Here is a 16712-nt window from a genome sequence, read left to right as displayed (position 1 = left end):
TTTGGTTTGCATAATTTATCCCAAGATAACCAATGCATTTTCCTACTAGTGTCATCCAAGGCCCACCAAAATCGAGCAATAAGGGAATATATTTCATCAATCAAGCCATCGAGAATTTTAAACACACTCATCATGTAAGTCAGGATAGCTTGCGGCCTTAATCATAACTTCTCTCCCTAGTTTCGATAGCAACTTCTCCTTCCAACCTTGTAGCTTCTTCCAAATTCTCTCCTTCAACATTGCAAAGACTTCTTCGATTTTCTAATAATAGTCGGAAGCCTCAAATATTTCTCATGTTTTTCCACCTCTTTGACACCCAAAGTATTCACAATTACCACTTTCCGATCCTCCGGTACATATTTGCTAAATACGACATCTGTTTTATCAAGATTGACATTTTGACCCGATGCTCTCTCATACACACTGATAATATCAGTAATAACCGAGCATTCTCTAACAGTTGCCTTAGCAAACAAAATACTGTCGTCAGCGAAAAATAAGTGTGACACCCTAGGAGCTCCATTGCAAATTTTAGCTCCTTTCTTTTTTTCATTTTTTTTTCCTATTTACTCCTCTCATTGGTAATAATTGCTACTAGCATTTTTTTATCCGTGTAATAATTACAACATTACCTTATTTAGTAAATACCCCCACTAAGGTGTTATTTGGTTTACATAAAAAAATAATAAAATAAATAAATAAAAAAAAAAACATAGGAATTGGGAGTTTCTATGAATTGTATGCAAAATTAGTAAGTTGTTTAGATAAATTAAATTTGGAGAAATGAAGAAAATAGAATTTCCTAGGAATTTTCAACTCCCACAAAATGTAGGGAATTCTTATGGGAATTTACTTCCCTCATTACTAACCAAATAACTTTTGAAAATTCCCATAAATTTGGTTGAGGAATTTAATTCCCATATATTAGAAGTTCATGAGAATTTTCACTTCCTATGTTAACCAAATGAACCCTATATTATTTCTTTCTCATACTCTCCTTTCACTTAGGTCCCGTTCACTTCACCTTATTTTTGCTGAATTGAAATTATTTTTATTGAACTGAAATTATTTTTGTTGAACTGAAATTATTTTTGCTGAACTGAAATTATTTTTACTGAATTGCTGTTATGTTTCTTCTTTAAGTTTATTGATTTTTACTGAACTAAAATTATTTTTACTGAATTGCGATTATATTTCTTCTTTAAGTTTATTGATTTTTACTAAACTGAAATTATTTTTACTGAATTGCTATTATATTTCTTCTTTAAGTTTATTGATTTTTACTGAACTGAAATTATTTTTACTGAATTGCTATTATATTTCTTCTTTAAGTTTATTGATTTTTACTAAACTGAAATTATTTTTACGGAATTACTATTATATTTCTTCTTTAAGTTTATTGATTTTTACTGAACTGAAATTATTTTTACTGAATTGCTATTATATTTCTTCTTTAAGTTTATTGATTTTACTGAACTGAAATTATTTTTACTGAATTGAAATTATTTTTGCTGAACTAAACTTATTTTTATTAAACTGAAATTAATTTTACTGAACTAAAATTATTTTTACTGAATATTATTTTTTTAAGGTGAAGTGAACAGGGCCTTATACTACTTTTTTATTACGGAAATACGGAGTATTATTTATTTTTCCTATTACAAGTATTAAATATGTCTCACTAACTACATTGTACTTCGTATATTATAAAAATCACCTTTTGATCCCCACCCTATAATTTTCATAAACTTTATGCACTCTCTACTATTACGATTAATACAAAACGGAGGGAGTATAAAGGTTATACTTTGTACATATATTTAGAGGTGTCAATTTAAGTATTTGGGTCGGGTTCGGTGAGGACGAGTCAGATCGGGTCTAATTTAAATTTGAGTCATACTAAATTATATTATTATATAAGTCGAAATTCGAATCAAATTTGTTCCAATATTTTTGAGGGGGTGGGGTTTGAATCAATAGAATCGAATTTAAGATCCTACTTATGAGCGAAAAAGTGTATATCATGCAGCTACATTCCGACTTAAAATTAAGTATTTCAGCTGATTTTAATACTACAAACAATTACTTTGCTTCATTAAGTTTTTTTTTTTTCTTTTTTTTTAACAAAGAGAACTTCATAAATAAAGAGCAATTACAAGGTTTAAAGGAAACAAACTAAATGGAAGGAAGTACAACAAAGCAAACCAATAAAAACCACTAAATAGAAAGCAAACTAGGCTTGTGGAAATCAATATTCTTGGAAACCCTCATGACATGGATGGAATTGGGAGAAGACTCCTGCAAAAACACAATATACCTGTGCTCGCTGAGGCTAGACTGGTGGTCAAAAAACGGAAATGACAGCGCCTTAGTAGAGGAACTTTTGCTTAGAAAATAGAGTCAAAATATTTATTGATAGGATGGAATAAGTGGAAGTAAGGAATTGCTACTGGCAAAGGAATATATGTAAAACACGAGTAGGCGAGACTTGGAGTTCGCTACTGAATGAGTAATCCCAAAGGCCTAAAACCAAAATGGGATTCTAAACTCACTTTTTTAATAAAGGTCACTTTCTTAATTATGCTTCATTAAGTTTGATATTCATTTAACTTCAATAATTAAATGATAAGTTATGTTCAACACTGTTAAAATAAGGTTTATAGTTGATGTCAAGTAATTGAATTGATTGGAAAAATTATGTAAATATTTGAATTGATTTTACTATTTTTACTTAGTAACTATGATTGAATATTTTAAGGATTAATGCTGTTGTTTAATCCCAACTTTTACCAATTTAGTTTCATTAATCGCAACTTTGGATTATTCCTCAATAATCCCAACTTTAAGGTGGCCTATCATTCTTCAATCCCAAAAACCGGTTGTCCGTTGAATGAGTTAATTTTATTTTATTTTGGTTAAAGTGACACGTGTCACAAATTAATTGGTTAAAAAAATATTTTTAAAAAAAACTAAAATTTAAAAATTAAAAAAAATCAGAAAACCTTGACGTCAGCCACCAGCCATGAAATCGGCCAGCCAACCCATGACGCCGTCTGGCCGCCCTAATGCGCCGGTTTTCCCCTAGAAAACCTCTCGCCACCGTCACTAACCATTTCCCCTCCTTCCGTCGGCTAATTGGCCCCGGTCACAAAACCCCTTTTCATTTTCTCTCTCCTCTCAATTGACACCAGCCATGAAATCCAGCCACCTGTACGCCGGCCGGGCGTGAACCTCCCTTGAAACCCCTCCCTTACTCTCGAAAACACCTTAACCTCCCCTGAAACTTCCGTTTTCGTGGCTGGTGGCTGCAATTTTGGAGATTCGTGGCTGTGATTGTAGGTTTCGAGACTGCGATTTTAGGGTTTCGATGGCTGCGTAGGGGAATGGGAGGGGGTTTTGGGGAGGGGGAAAATGGCGGCGCAAGGGGTGGGGGAGACGCGGCGTTCCGGCGAGGGGAGGGGAGGGGCGGCGGACTGGGCAGTGGTAGTGGAGGTTAGGGTGGGAAGGTGGGGGGGAGGTTAGCTGGGTTTTTCTGATTTTGTGGGTTTTATTTTTTATTTTTTATTTTTAGACCAATCAGGACTTGACACGTGTCAAGTGACCTGATATAGCAGGTTTTGTTACCGGTTGGGTAATATAGTACTACTGAACATGCTTAGTAGTACTATATATGATTCTAGTTGTATAAAAGACACTGTTAATAATACTGAAAGAAACATCTCAGTAATACTATTAGGACTTTATGTAGCATAAAAGACTGCTATACAATTTTACTTGTGTCTAACGGTGATGTATTACAACTTTCTATGCAACAAGATTCAAACCACGGTCTTCCATGCACATATAACTATATAAGTGATCTAACTTATAAATTTAAACAGTTGATCTAACTACCAAACACTACTATACAGTATACACCACAATACCACATACAAAATTCTTTTATATAAATCAAGGGAATAGCTATAACCCTCCGATTCTGCCCCTGATCCTATATTATTTGTAGCTAGGGCATCATGTAAAACCTTTTGATTTTATTTTGTGTGTATTTTATTTTAAATTTCAAATTTATTTTGTCTATTAATTATTATTGTACATCCTAGATTCCTAGGCATGCAAAATCTTTGATTTTATTTTGTCTAAAATTATTTTAGTTTAAAATTTTGCACATAATTTGCCTGAATTTATCTGTTTGAACTTACTTGGTTTGAAAATATTTATATGGGGCACGCAAAACCTTTTGATTTTATTTTGTCTATACTGAGGGGGCGTTTGGTTCGAAAAGTGGAAACGGAGTGGAAAGGAAACAAATAAGAGAGATGAAGGGAATCATTTAGCTATTGCCTTTTCATTTGTTTGGATTAAACATAGAAAGGGTATTTGTTAAGAGGAGGGCAAGGGTATTTGTTACCCCAAGTTTTTGAGAGGTAACAAATAAGGGGTAATCATTACCCTTAGGTAACGGTAATTGTTACCATGCCTTCAAACCAAACACAAGGTAACGTTATTGGTTTAATTGAATCCGTTTCCAATCCAAAATATACACTAACCAAACACCCCCTGAATGAGCTTATTTTGTCCTTTTTTTTTCTAAACTTATTTGATCCGAAATTATTTTATTTTGTGCATGCATAACCATTTGATTTTATTTTATTTGAAGTTATTTTATCTAAATTATTTTGAACTTAATTTTCTAAAATAAGAGATAAACTAGGAACTAAGCGATTTGACCAACTAAAGGCATTTATACAAGGCTACATGCTTGCAATCGACCCTATAATCGAATCACATAACCAAATTAACCAATTCTCTTATATTGTGATAGACATTATAAATAGCGGGTGGGTGTTTGACACTTTGATATGTTCCAAAGAACTTATTTTGCGCATTTTTTGAGGTTCATGGGTTGTTTTAACTCGGAATAAGGTGGTTGATCAGGAAAGGATTGAAAGTGTTGTTTGTGTTGTTGGTGATGAAGAAATAAGCCCAATAAAATGATTATTTGCATGAGATATCTATATACCTATACTAAAGCAGAGTTTTTTGGAGGAAATTTTTCCTCCTAAACTCTACTTTAATCTTCTCTCTCTCCAATCCCTGGTTCGTAGAGGCGTATGTACCATGCGCATAATACATATGTTTCATTAAAAAAATGGAGAAGAACATATTATAGAAATGTAATGAAATATAGCTATAGTGAAAAGAACATACTATTAAAATGTAATCAACATATACCTAGAGTGAAAAGAACATATTGTTAAATAATATTCTTTATCAGAAAACATGATGTACTTTATATTTGTTTATAATGTATATTTAATTATTAATATTATGTTCTTTTGTTCATTATTACATAAGATAATAATCTTTATTAAATATATTTGATAAACTATTGTAAATGTCCATGTTTTTTTATTGTAAGTGGAATGTACTTTTTGTAGGTTGAGATATTGTAAAATAAGAAAATAAAGATTAGAATGTGGGCCGAATTTCTTAATGTATGTATAATGCTGTGACGTGTTAGAAACACTGTCTTAGAAGCAAAATTCGCCCTGACTATGGTGCAATCGGCGATGGCGTTGCCCCCCAAGATTTAACACAACGATCTCCCTTAATGTGCACTCAAAAAGAGAGATTAGGAACTCACAATATGCTCCGAACAACTTTAGAGGAAAACTGAAAATAATAGAGGAAGAAGAAGAAGAAAGAGTTTCTGTGTATTTTAAAAGCCACGAAAAGATCAGTTCATAAGGATGAAGAAAACCGTAACTGTTGGAGAGAATCAAGCCACGAAATAGGGAAAAATCAGCGACAGTTACAAATGTTTAAACCACGCACGTGCCACGAACACGAACCGAACCGAACCGGCCGGATGGTGGGGTGGAGCGAGCGTGGGGATGCCCCCTTCTAGCCCACAACAATAGGGAAAGCACTTCAAACAACAAAGTATAAACACACATATTTAAACCAAGTAAAATTTACTTCTCCCACCAATGTGGGACAAAACCCCTTTTCTTCCAATATATAAATCAAGTAAAGCCTTCCTTATCTCACCAATGTGGGACAAAGAGTTTTCCTCCAAAACAAATAAAAACTTCCTTAGCATTATTTCCAACAATCCCCCACAAATGCGAAGGAAAAAGATTTTAAGACAAATAATAGCACCTGTCCTGAGCATTTCAATAGGTTTGATACTTAAGTATTGGTATCTTTCGGTTGAACCAATACATAGTGAAGATTAGGCAACTCCTTTGTTAAGTCAGTGAACGAATCTGGAACTCACTCAACTCAGAAGTTAAATCCTAATAACACATATCTTACCTTAAAACATTGTGAGTTCCATGATAAAAATCAACCACCAAGATTGGCCATCAAACTTGGGATGCTCATGAGTGCCTTAGAAAGACTGCCCATGTCTTTCATAGAAGGTGGCCAAACCTTCACACCCACGTAGGTGATTTCATCAAGTCTATCACATAGACCACCCAGATCTTGGGATATGAAATCATTAAGAGCCTTTGCTCAACCTCACATTATCAAAGCGGTGAATTCATCAAGTCCGTCTCATTACCCAAATTCTGGGCTATGAATTCATTAAAAGCTAAAAGCTTAACCTCATCGAATGTACAAGTCATAGGAATGGGAAGTGTACAATTATGAGTCTTTCCATGGCTTCGTTAGTCCACATGAATCCTTGTGTGAACAAGGTCGGGTATCCACCATGTATTCCTCAACTAACGGGCTTAAGCCCCATTCCCCTCAACGTACCAAGGACAAGTCTCCTATTTAGTCCTTTGGTCAATGGATCTGCTGTGCTAGATTCCTCTCAGATCTTACATATTCCATAGTGATAACACCACTTACTATCAAAGTCCTCACATACTTAAGTCTCACATGAATGTGCCTCTTTTTGCCATTGTAAGCACTGTTTTTGGCAACACAAATAGCAGCCTGTGAATCACAATGTAAAGAAATAGGTGGAGCAGGTCGCCCCCACAATGGAATATCTGCTAATAAGTTTCTTAACCACTCCGCCTCTTGCCCGGCCAAGTCCAAAGCAATGAATTTAGACTCCATAGTTGATCGGGCAATACAAGTCTATTTTGAAGACTTCCAAGACACAACTACTCCACATAAAGTGAAAATATATCCACTAGTGGAGCTTACCTCATCATTGTCAGACAACCAGTTTGCATCACAATATCCTTCTAACACAGCAGGAAAACCAACATAATGCAAACCCCAATCCATAGTGCCTCGAAGATACCTTAATAGGCGTCTATGGGCATTCCAATGTTCTCTATTAGGGTTATGAATATACTGACTAAGTCTACTAACAGCATAAGCTATATATGTCAGGTCGAGTGTAGTTCATAAGAAACATTAAACTCCCAATTATTTTAGCATACTCAGTTTGTGACACACTATTGCCATTGTTCTTTTTCAAGTGAATGCTAGCATCATAAGGAGTTTTAACAGGCACAACATTATAATTGTTAAATTTCTTTAACATTTTTTCCACATAATGAGATTGAGACAAAGAGAAACCATTACTAGTTTTGGTAACTTTAACACCCAAAATCACATCAGTTTCACCTAAGTCTTTCATCTCAAACTGAGAGGAAAGAAATTCTTTTGTTTCATTAATAACATCAATATGCGTATCAAAACTCAACATATCATCTACATATAAGAAGACAATTACACAATCAGATTCAAACATTTTTGAGTACACACAAGTATTAGCAAAGTTTGCTACAAACCCAAAACTAAGTATTGTTTTATGAAACTTTTCATACCACTGTTTTGGAGCTTGTTTTAACCCATACAAGGATTTATTTAAGTTACACACTTTTTGCTCCTGCCCAGGAACCACAAAACCTGGAGGTTGAACCATATAAATTTCCTCCTCTAAGTCGCCATTTAAAAAAGCAGTTTTTACATCCATTTGATGCACAATCAGATTATAGCTAGAAGCTAATGCAAGTAAAGTACGTATAGTGGTGATCTTAGTCACTGGAGAGTAAGTGTACAAGAAATCAACACCAATTTTTTGTGTGAACCCTTTAATCACTAGTCTTGCCTTATACTTTTCAATAGTACCATCAATTCTAAGTTTTCTTTTAAAAATCCATTTACAACCAATGGCTTTACTACCTTTAGGCAAATCAACTAGTTCCCACGTATGATTAGACATGATGGACTCTATTTCACCATTAACAGCTTCCTTCCAAAAACTAGCATCAATTGAACTCATGGCCTCTTCAAATGTTTTAGGCTCATCATCAAACAAATGATAACATACAACAAGTTCATCTATTTCATCAACATCATTGAGTTCAGTTAAGAAAGTAGTCAAAAAATCAGGACCAAAGCTAGTCTCGGTTCTACGTCTCTTACTTTTCCTAGGTTGTACAACATCATCATTTTTAACAACAGGAGAAGGAACATGTATAGAAGAGGATGAAGGAGCAGATAAAGTCACATCATGTGATCCATTACTTTTCTTCAAAGGTAAAACATGCTCAAAGAATTTAGCATCTCTAGATTCACACATAGATTTATCATTTAAGCACATGAACCTATAGGCTGCACTATTTGCAGCATAACCAACAAATATAGCATCAAAGGTTTTAGGTCCAATATTTTCCCGTTTAAAGGAAGGTAAAGCAACTTTAGCAAGACACCCCCACACTTTCAAATATTTAAGGTTAGGCACATGGCCTTTCCACAATTCATAGGGAGTTTTATCGAGTTTTTTATGAGGTACTTTGTTCAACACATAAGTAGCTGAAAGAATGCCCCCCCCCCCACATATTATCAGGCAAACCAAAACTAATCAACATGGCATTCATCATTTCCTTAAGGGTTCTATTTTTCCTTTCAGCAATGCCATTTTGTTGGGGAGTATGGGGAGCAGAAAGTTCATGGATAATTCCATTTTTCTCACAAAGTCCTTTTAAAAAGGTGGTTCCATACTCTCCCCCCTATCTGACCTAAGTCTTTTAATCTTACGGTCCAATTGATTCTCAACTTCTGTCTTATAAATTAAAAACATGTTTTCCGCCTCATCTTTGGTTCTTAACAGATACACTTTGGTATATCTAGAATGATCATCAACAAAGATAATATAATACCGTTTGCCGCCTCTGCTTACAGTATTCTTAAAGTCAGCTAAGTTCATATGAACCAATTTAAGCAATTCAGTTTGTCTACTAATAACAGGTTTGAATGGTTTCTTGGAATGTTTAGCTTCAACACAGATTCCACATTTATGACCATTACAGACTAGACTAGGAATTAAAGACATGTTTTGCAAGCGTTTCATGGAACCATAATTTACATGTCCTAATCTAGCATGCCAAAGATCAAACAATATAAGCAGAAGTAGAAGCTTTATTAATAGAATCAGCAACAAATGCAGTTTCTAAAATAAATAGCCCACCCGACAGATATCCCTTCCCCACAAATTCCCCATTACGAGATAACACTAACTTATCGCCTTCAAAAACAAGTTTCACACCAGCCTTGTTTAGAAGTGCACCAGAAATTAAATTTCTACGAAGGGAAGGGACATATAACACATTTTGCAAAGACAAAGATTTTTCAGAATTTAATTTAAGGAGAATTTTTCCTTTACCGAGAACTTCGGAACTTCTAGAATTGCCCATGAACTCCTGATCAGCTTTGGCAAACTCATGGAACTTGGTAAAAAGGTCTTTGTCCGAACAGAAATTCTTGGTGGCTCCAGTGTCAACGACCCATTCTGCTTTGTTGCCGACGAGGTTGATTTCAGAAACTACGGCAGTAATGACATCATCAACTTCTCCAGCAATATGGGCTTGGTTCTTGTTCTGGTCTGATTTCTACACGTTGTTAGATGCATCTTTGCGGTTGTAGCATTGCCATGCCTTGTGGACTTGCTTTCCACAGACATAGCAGCCACCATTACCCTTCTCAGATTTTTGGTTTTTCTTAAAGTTATTGCTCCTTTTGTTTTGAACTCCAAGCGGTTTCTGATTTTGGTTCTTCTTAGAATTTGCAGCAACTTTGTTTTGTTTGTTAAACCTGTCATGTTTTGGAACAGAAGATTCCACAATGTTAGCTTTAACAGAAACTTCATAAGGGGAAGAATCCTTATCCTTAAGGCGGTTGGCTTCTTCAATCTTCATATGAACGACTAGCTCCTCAAGAGACATATCCTTCTTCTTGTGTTTGAGATGGTTGCGGTAGTTGGACCACGAATCAGGAAGCTTCTCGATCAAAACGTTGGCTTGCAGCACCTCGCACATCTTCATACCCTCGGCCAGAATGTCAGCTACCAGGTTCTCATACTCATGAACTTGCTCCGTGATCGGCTTGTCATCAACAATCTGGAATTTCAACCACTTTCCCGTTGCATACTTCTTCTTTCCAGCATCATCATTACCATATTTCTTCTCAAGAGTCTCCCAAACAGATTTAGCAAATTTGTTGTTGATGAAGAGATCGAACAACGGGTTAGACATGTGACTCAGAAGATGACCTCGAACGAACTTGTTATGCTTTTCATATTTAGCAATCTGTTCGTCTATGGCAGAAGATGAAGCAACAATGGTATCTCCGGCTTGAGGGCGAACTGGACAGTCATGAACAAGAACATAATCGACCTCCAATTGTTTGAAGAAGATTAACAGATTTTGAGACCAACGTTTGTAGTTAGTCCCATCAAGGGGTTCAAGTTTAGAGAGATCGGGAAGGGTGTTTGTGATTGAAAAATCTATGATCTGAAATTATAGTAGAAAATTTTGCTTCTAAATTGTAGGTTGAGATACTGTAAAATCAGAAAATAAAGATTGGAATGTGGGCCGAATTTCTTAATGTATGTATAACGCTGTGACGTGTTAGAAACACTGTCTTAGAAGCAAAATTCGCCGCGACTATGGTGCAATCGGAGATGGCGTTGCCCCCCAAGATTTAACACAGTGATCACCCTTAAACACCACACCGCGCACGTGCCACGAACACGAACCGAACCGGCCGGACGGCGGCGGTGGCGTGCGCGTGGGGATGCCCCCTTCTAGCCCACAACAATAGGGAAAGCACTTCAAACATCAAAGTATAAACACACATATTTAAACCAAGTAAAATTTACTTCTCCCACCAATGTGGGACAAAACCCCTTTTCTTCCAATATATAAATCAAGTAAAGCCTTCCTTATCCCACCAATGTGGGACAAAGAGTTTTCCTCCAAAACAAATAAAAACTTCCTTAGCATTATTTCCAACACTTTTATTTGTGACATAATGTTCATTGCTTATTGTGAAATGTTATTTGAATTTTGTCTTTAGATTATGGTGGGTAAATATAAATAATGTTCATTACATAATATTATCATGTTCTTTATTAATATTACGGATGTTCTTTAGATATGCAAAAAGAACATAAAGCTGGATGTTCTTTACAAAACAGCTATATGTTCCTTACAAAACAGCTATATGCTGTTTTTTACAAAGGCTGGAAATACCATGCTTGGTATAGACGCCTCTACCATAAAAATTTCACTCTCTCTACCTTAAAGATTTTTATAAAATTATTAAGGGTTTTTTTTTTTTATTTTATTTTTTTTTATTTTTTACTTTTACCCCCAAGAAAAAACATGAAATTGTTTTTTACCACATAACTTTTAAAAGTTTTATTTTACTACCAAAAAAATTCAAAAATTTTATTTTACCACCTGTCGTCAAGAGAACAATTAAATCTAACGATTTTTAAAAAATTTCTTCGATATTCATGTCAAAAACATGCTTTTAAGAGGTTTTGGGGTCATTTTGGTCCTTTGGGCCCGATTTGAGGTCAGAATTGACTTAAAACTATCGAAAATGCCTCGTTTTGTGTGTGTCACGCAAACCGAGGTATTTTTAGTTGGAAAAATAATGTATTTACGATAATTTTTTTGTCAATTCGACCTCAAATCGACCCCAAAATACCAAAATGACCCCAAAAATATTAAAGAGCATGTTTTTGGCATGAAAATAGATTTTTTTTTTAATTTAGTTAGATTTAATGGTTATTTTGACAACATGTGGCGAAAAACAATTTTTAGATTTTTTAGTTGGTGGTAAAATAAAATTTTTTAAAGTTTGTTGGTAAAAAACAATTTCGTGTTTTTTCTTGGTGGTAAAAGTAAAAAACACCAATTATTAATTTGCCTAAGAACTATATTGTTTTATTATCTATATTAATATATTAAAGGTGTTTTGGTAAAAAAACAATTTCGTGTTTTTTCTTGGTGGTAAAAGTAAAAAAACACCAATTATTAATTTGCCTAAAAACTTCATTGTTTTATTATCTATACTAGGTTATCCCCGTGCAATGTACGATTTGAATAAATCTTTCTTGTAATTTATGTTCTATTGTATTACTGTATATGAAGATTAGAATTAGATACAAAAGTAATTTAAATTATATTTAAGGAAAGTAAAAAAAATTGAAACCACGATCGAACGCCAAACAAATTAGGTATGTGAAACTATAATTTAGGAGTGAAACTTGGTTAATTGAATTTTATATAGGCACTTATGCATTGAAGTCAAAAGTGTAGATTTAAAAAAAAAAGAAAAAAAAGAAGGTTATAATTGATGACATAGCAATGTTTTGTTTTAGTAATAGTTAATAGATTAATATATTAAAAGGCGTTCCTTAAAACGTCCATGTGTGTGGCTCTCCCTTCCATTTGTTTTTCATTTCATGTTATGCACTTATTATATTCTCCACAAGATTTGAACACGCAACCTTTAATTCTACAAATAAGTGTCTTACCACCAAGGTATGTGATTTTTTATACAATCTTTTGAATACAAAATATTAATATGTAGCAAATAACAATATAAACAACAAATTTAATTACAAGAAAATTGAGTCATAAATTACAACATATATTAATGATTAATTCCATGTAATAATCCAGGGCATCGTCCGAACCCAAAAACTAGTAATTTATTATTATGCACATTTTTGTAGGCACTTCTATGTTTGATTTATCTAGTGATACTTAATTACGATACCAGCAAAGCAGCAAGTTAACCAGGCCACTAGATCAAAAAAAAAGTATTACAGTATTTTTGACAGCTATTATACTGATGTTATGTGGTTAGTGAAGCCCAAAATAATACCAGTACTCCATACTACTAAAGTCCGAAGGAAATTAAAACTGGCCCATTAATAAATTGGGCCATTAATAAATTGGCCCATTAATAAATTGCAAATAATAGGAGTGCACTTAAATATCTATATATGTAGAGTAAGTCCACCTATTTGTTTTGTTTTAAATTTAATAGCCACATAAATTCAACAAATTGACACCAGGATAAATAGAGATATAATAGTCCAAGATTTGTACACCACCTCCTCATCACACTACCAACAAATCCACCATAGTAGGGTTAAATTAATCACATGTTCATATCATAAATAGACCTCTATGTAATCTAAGTATGTGGTTGATATGGCCAATAGGCCATACACCCATACAATGTAGTAGGGCTAGTGTGTCTACAAGTGTGTTATGATTGACCTTGTCAATTATTCTAATATGGAGGTAATTATTTCAAACAGCAAATAGTAGCAAGATTTTACACGTAAAGAACTATTAGAGGTTGAGTATTCCATAATAATTTGGTCTTTAGAGAAAAAATATATATTTATACCTAGGCATGTACAGTGGCGGATCAAAGAATTTAGATATAAGGTACAAAATTAATCTTAAAAAAAAATACAAAATAATATGTGGAGTATTATCATTTTTTTGCAAACTTAAATTTGAGTTATTAATTAATTTTAATAATGTATTAGTGTTTACGCGTGTACGGTGTAATTATCCTCCAGCGACAATCTAAAGATGAGTAATTTTATGAAAAAAATGAATCATGTAACAGACCTGTTTATTGTGAGAACTGGTCTCTTTGGTTCTAAAACTTTTGCAGCGGAGGAAAACATATGAATACTATCTAAGAACAGGTATTAAAAAAATGGGTCTCTTTGGTTTGAAAAATTCAAGCACCTCTTCAGTGGCTTGGTCTTGCTTGTACAACTGTAAATAAGAGACCTGTTGGATTCAATAGGCGGTCTCTTTTTTCTCGTTTTTTTTTTTTTTTTTTTTTTTTTTTTTTTTTTTTTTTTTTTTTTTTTTTTTTTTTTTTTTGGTGGGAATGGGGGTATCTGTACCTCTATGTACCCCTGGATTCGCCAGCCGCATGCAAAATGCTGATTTTATCGAATTCAAAAGGACACCTTCACTAATCTAACACCAGCACATTCAATCTCATGCATCATTTTTTGTAAAGGAAAGTCAATCAAGTAGTTAATTATGTAATAACTTACCAAATTATTAAGGTCTTATGATATTGATTTAAAAGTATACAAGGTAAAATTTGATATCTAGGCTCTATTATTGAGCCTAATACTTGTATATATGTTAATACTTGCTTGAATAAGGAATGGGAATGACCACAATAGGATCCCGCTTGCGAATTGTAATACCCAAACCCTCATCCAAGTTAAAAGCATGGCCTTCAGGCAACTTCCAATTAAACTCGTAAGTAAGAGTTGCTAGTACAAGCTCTGCATCAACTATTCCAAACGAAATCCCGGGACAACTTCGTCTACCTGCACCAAACGGGATGAATTCGAAGTCTTGCCCTCTGAAGTCTACTGAAGAATTCAAGAACCTCTCTGGATGAAACTCCTCGGCTTCTTCCCATGAAGCCGAGTCTCTTTGGATTGTCCAAGCATTGATGATGACCTGTGTTCCGGCTGCAATGTCATAACCATTGACCTTAACATCTTGAGATGATTCGCGAAACACCAGTAGAGGAAGTGGAGGATGTAGCCTTAGTGTCTCTTTGATTACAGCTTTTAAGTACTTCATGTTCTTCACTTCATCCTCGTCGACTCCTTTTTTGCCACTGCGGCTAATACATCCCCTTACTTCGTCTTGCAGCTCTTTCATTGCTCGAGGATGCTTTAGTAGCTCCGCCATTGCCCATTCTAGTAGCGTGTATGTTGTGTCTGTTGCCGCAGAAAGCATGTCCTGCAGCACATCAGATGAATTACATATTGCCATTAATTGTAAAATAAGCCATTTTAGCAAAAGGTCCTTACTTTTGACCTCTGTAATTGTCTTAAAATATGCTTATAAAATTACAAAAATTATAGTAACAAATATCTTTCATTATGCTTATGAGTCTATTTTCTTAAATAGTATCAAAATTTATAACAATTATTGGTCAAAGTTTAATCTTGAAATTATATGTATGTATGTATGTATATATGTATGCAATGTATGTATGTACAATATTACGAAACAATATGTGCACCTAAATTGTTTGAAACTATATATGTGTAAACAATATTTTACCGATGGTTTTACTTGGCCGTCTAAACAATTAATAATAACGCTTTATTTTTGTAAAATTTTAGCCAAAAGAGGCAAAAAGAACTAGATAGTAATCTTACCGATAGTATGGCTTTGACACTCTCTTTTGGAAGCACAGTTGAATTCTCTCTTTGAATTTCAAGCAAAATATCCACAAAATCCTGCAATTTTTCTCCTTTATCACCTTCATCTGTTTCATCTTTCTGTAAATTTTGTCGATCAATATGTTCTTGAACAATCATTTCAATAAACTCATCAAGCACAAATGCAACTTTATCAGCCTTACGATTTACTCCCCTCAAACAATCAATCCAACTCAACCACGGCACGATATCTTCCATACAAAACGTTCCTAATGCATCAGAAAGATCACTTAACAACTCCTTAATATTTGCACAACCTTTTTCCCCTTTATATTTTCTTCCAAAAGCTGCCCTGCATATCACATCATTAGTTAAACCTACTAACACATCACTTAAATTCACTTCTTGTAATGGTCTACTTCTAATTTTATCCACCATTAATTCAGCCTCTTCCTCCCTAACATGTCGAAAAGACCGGACTTTCGTGTTACTAAGCAAATGAAGAACACATATACTCTTCATTTGCCTCCAATACTCTCCATAGTTAGCAAAGGCTATGTCCTTACCATCATACATGATTTTTCTAGCAAGTTTTAAACTTGCCCTATTTGCAAATATAATGTCATGAGTCTTCGTGATCTCCCGGGCTGTACCGGCTGAAGACGCCACGAGTGTCGGCTTTCTGCCGATGTGAAGCAGCATGAGATCTCCATATTGCTGTGATAAGGATCTTAAGGAGTGATGAGGTAGTTTACCTAGTTGGTGCAAGTTTCCTAGGATAGGGAGTTTTGGTGGGGAGGGTGGTTTGTTTAATTTGATGGTAGCATGATTAGGTGCATTAAGCCATTTGTAGAGGATGATTAAGAAACTTAAAAAGAGGAATGAAGAGAGGGAATTGATTGGGAGTTTCTCTAGGTATTGTATAAGAGCCATAACCATGTTTACAAGTTTATTTTGCTTTATTAAATTTGGAATTATTTATAAGGGTTATTGGCAAGGTGGTTCTCTATCACCAATATATTAAAATAATACTTCGTAATTATTAGCATTATTATATTAGTATGATTGGACCTTTTCATGGAATTATGTCCAAATCTAACATATTTACGATATTATATTATGGATCTTGCTTACGAACGTCTTTGGGGTGTTAGATAAATATTTTAAATATCACTTAAAGTGGTAATAATTTGGGAATGCATGACAAAATCAC

At 34.2% G+C, this 16712-nt stretch overlaps 1 protein-coding gene across 1 annotated transcript; it reads right to left on the bottom strand.

Annotated features, from left to right (window-relative positions):
* Positions 1-14339: 14339 nt before the first annotated feature.
* LOC110687841 (cytochrome P450 71A26-like) lies at positions 14340-16480 on the bottom strand. The gene is made up of 2 exons (XM_021864486.1): positions 15497-16480; positions 14340-15071 (listed from the first exon to the last, which is right to left on the bottom strand). The coding sequence occupies exons 1-2, from the start codon at positions 16436-16438 to the stop codon at positions 14457-14459; spliced, it is 1557 nt and encodes a 518-aa protein (XP_021720178.1). The 5' UTR covers positions 16439-16480; the 3' UTR covers positions 14340-14456.
* Between the last annotated feature and the right edge of the window lie 232 nt (positions 16481-16712).

The sequence above is a fragment of the Chenopodium quinoa genome, unplaced genomic scaffold, assembly GCF_001683475.1.
Source record: "Chenopodium quinoa cultivar QQ74 unplaced genomic scaffold, ASM168347v1, whole genome shotgun sequence".
NCBI classification, from domain to species: Eukaryota; Viridiplantae; Streptophyta; class Magnoliopsida; order Caryophyllales; family Amaranthaceae; genus Chenopodium; species Chenopodium quinoa.
Note: the sequence above shows the minus strand (reverse complement) of the source record. Positions and strands in the feature narration are given on the sequence as shown.

Bases quoted from the DNA above. Each gene is read 5' to 3' on its own strand.
- LOC110687841 (XM_021864486.1), bottom strand. From the start codon at position 16,438: ATGGTTATGGCTCTTATACAATACCTAGAGAAACTCCCAATCAATTCC. The intron at 15,072-15,496 runs GTAAGATTACTA...GATGTGCTGCAG, and splicing joins GTGTCAAAGCCATACTATCG to GACATGCTTTCTGCGGCAAC.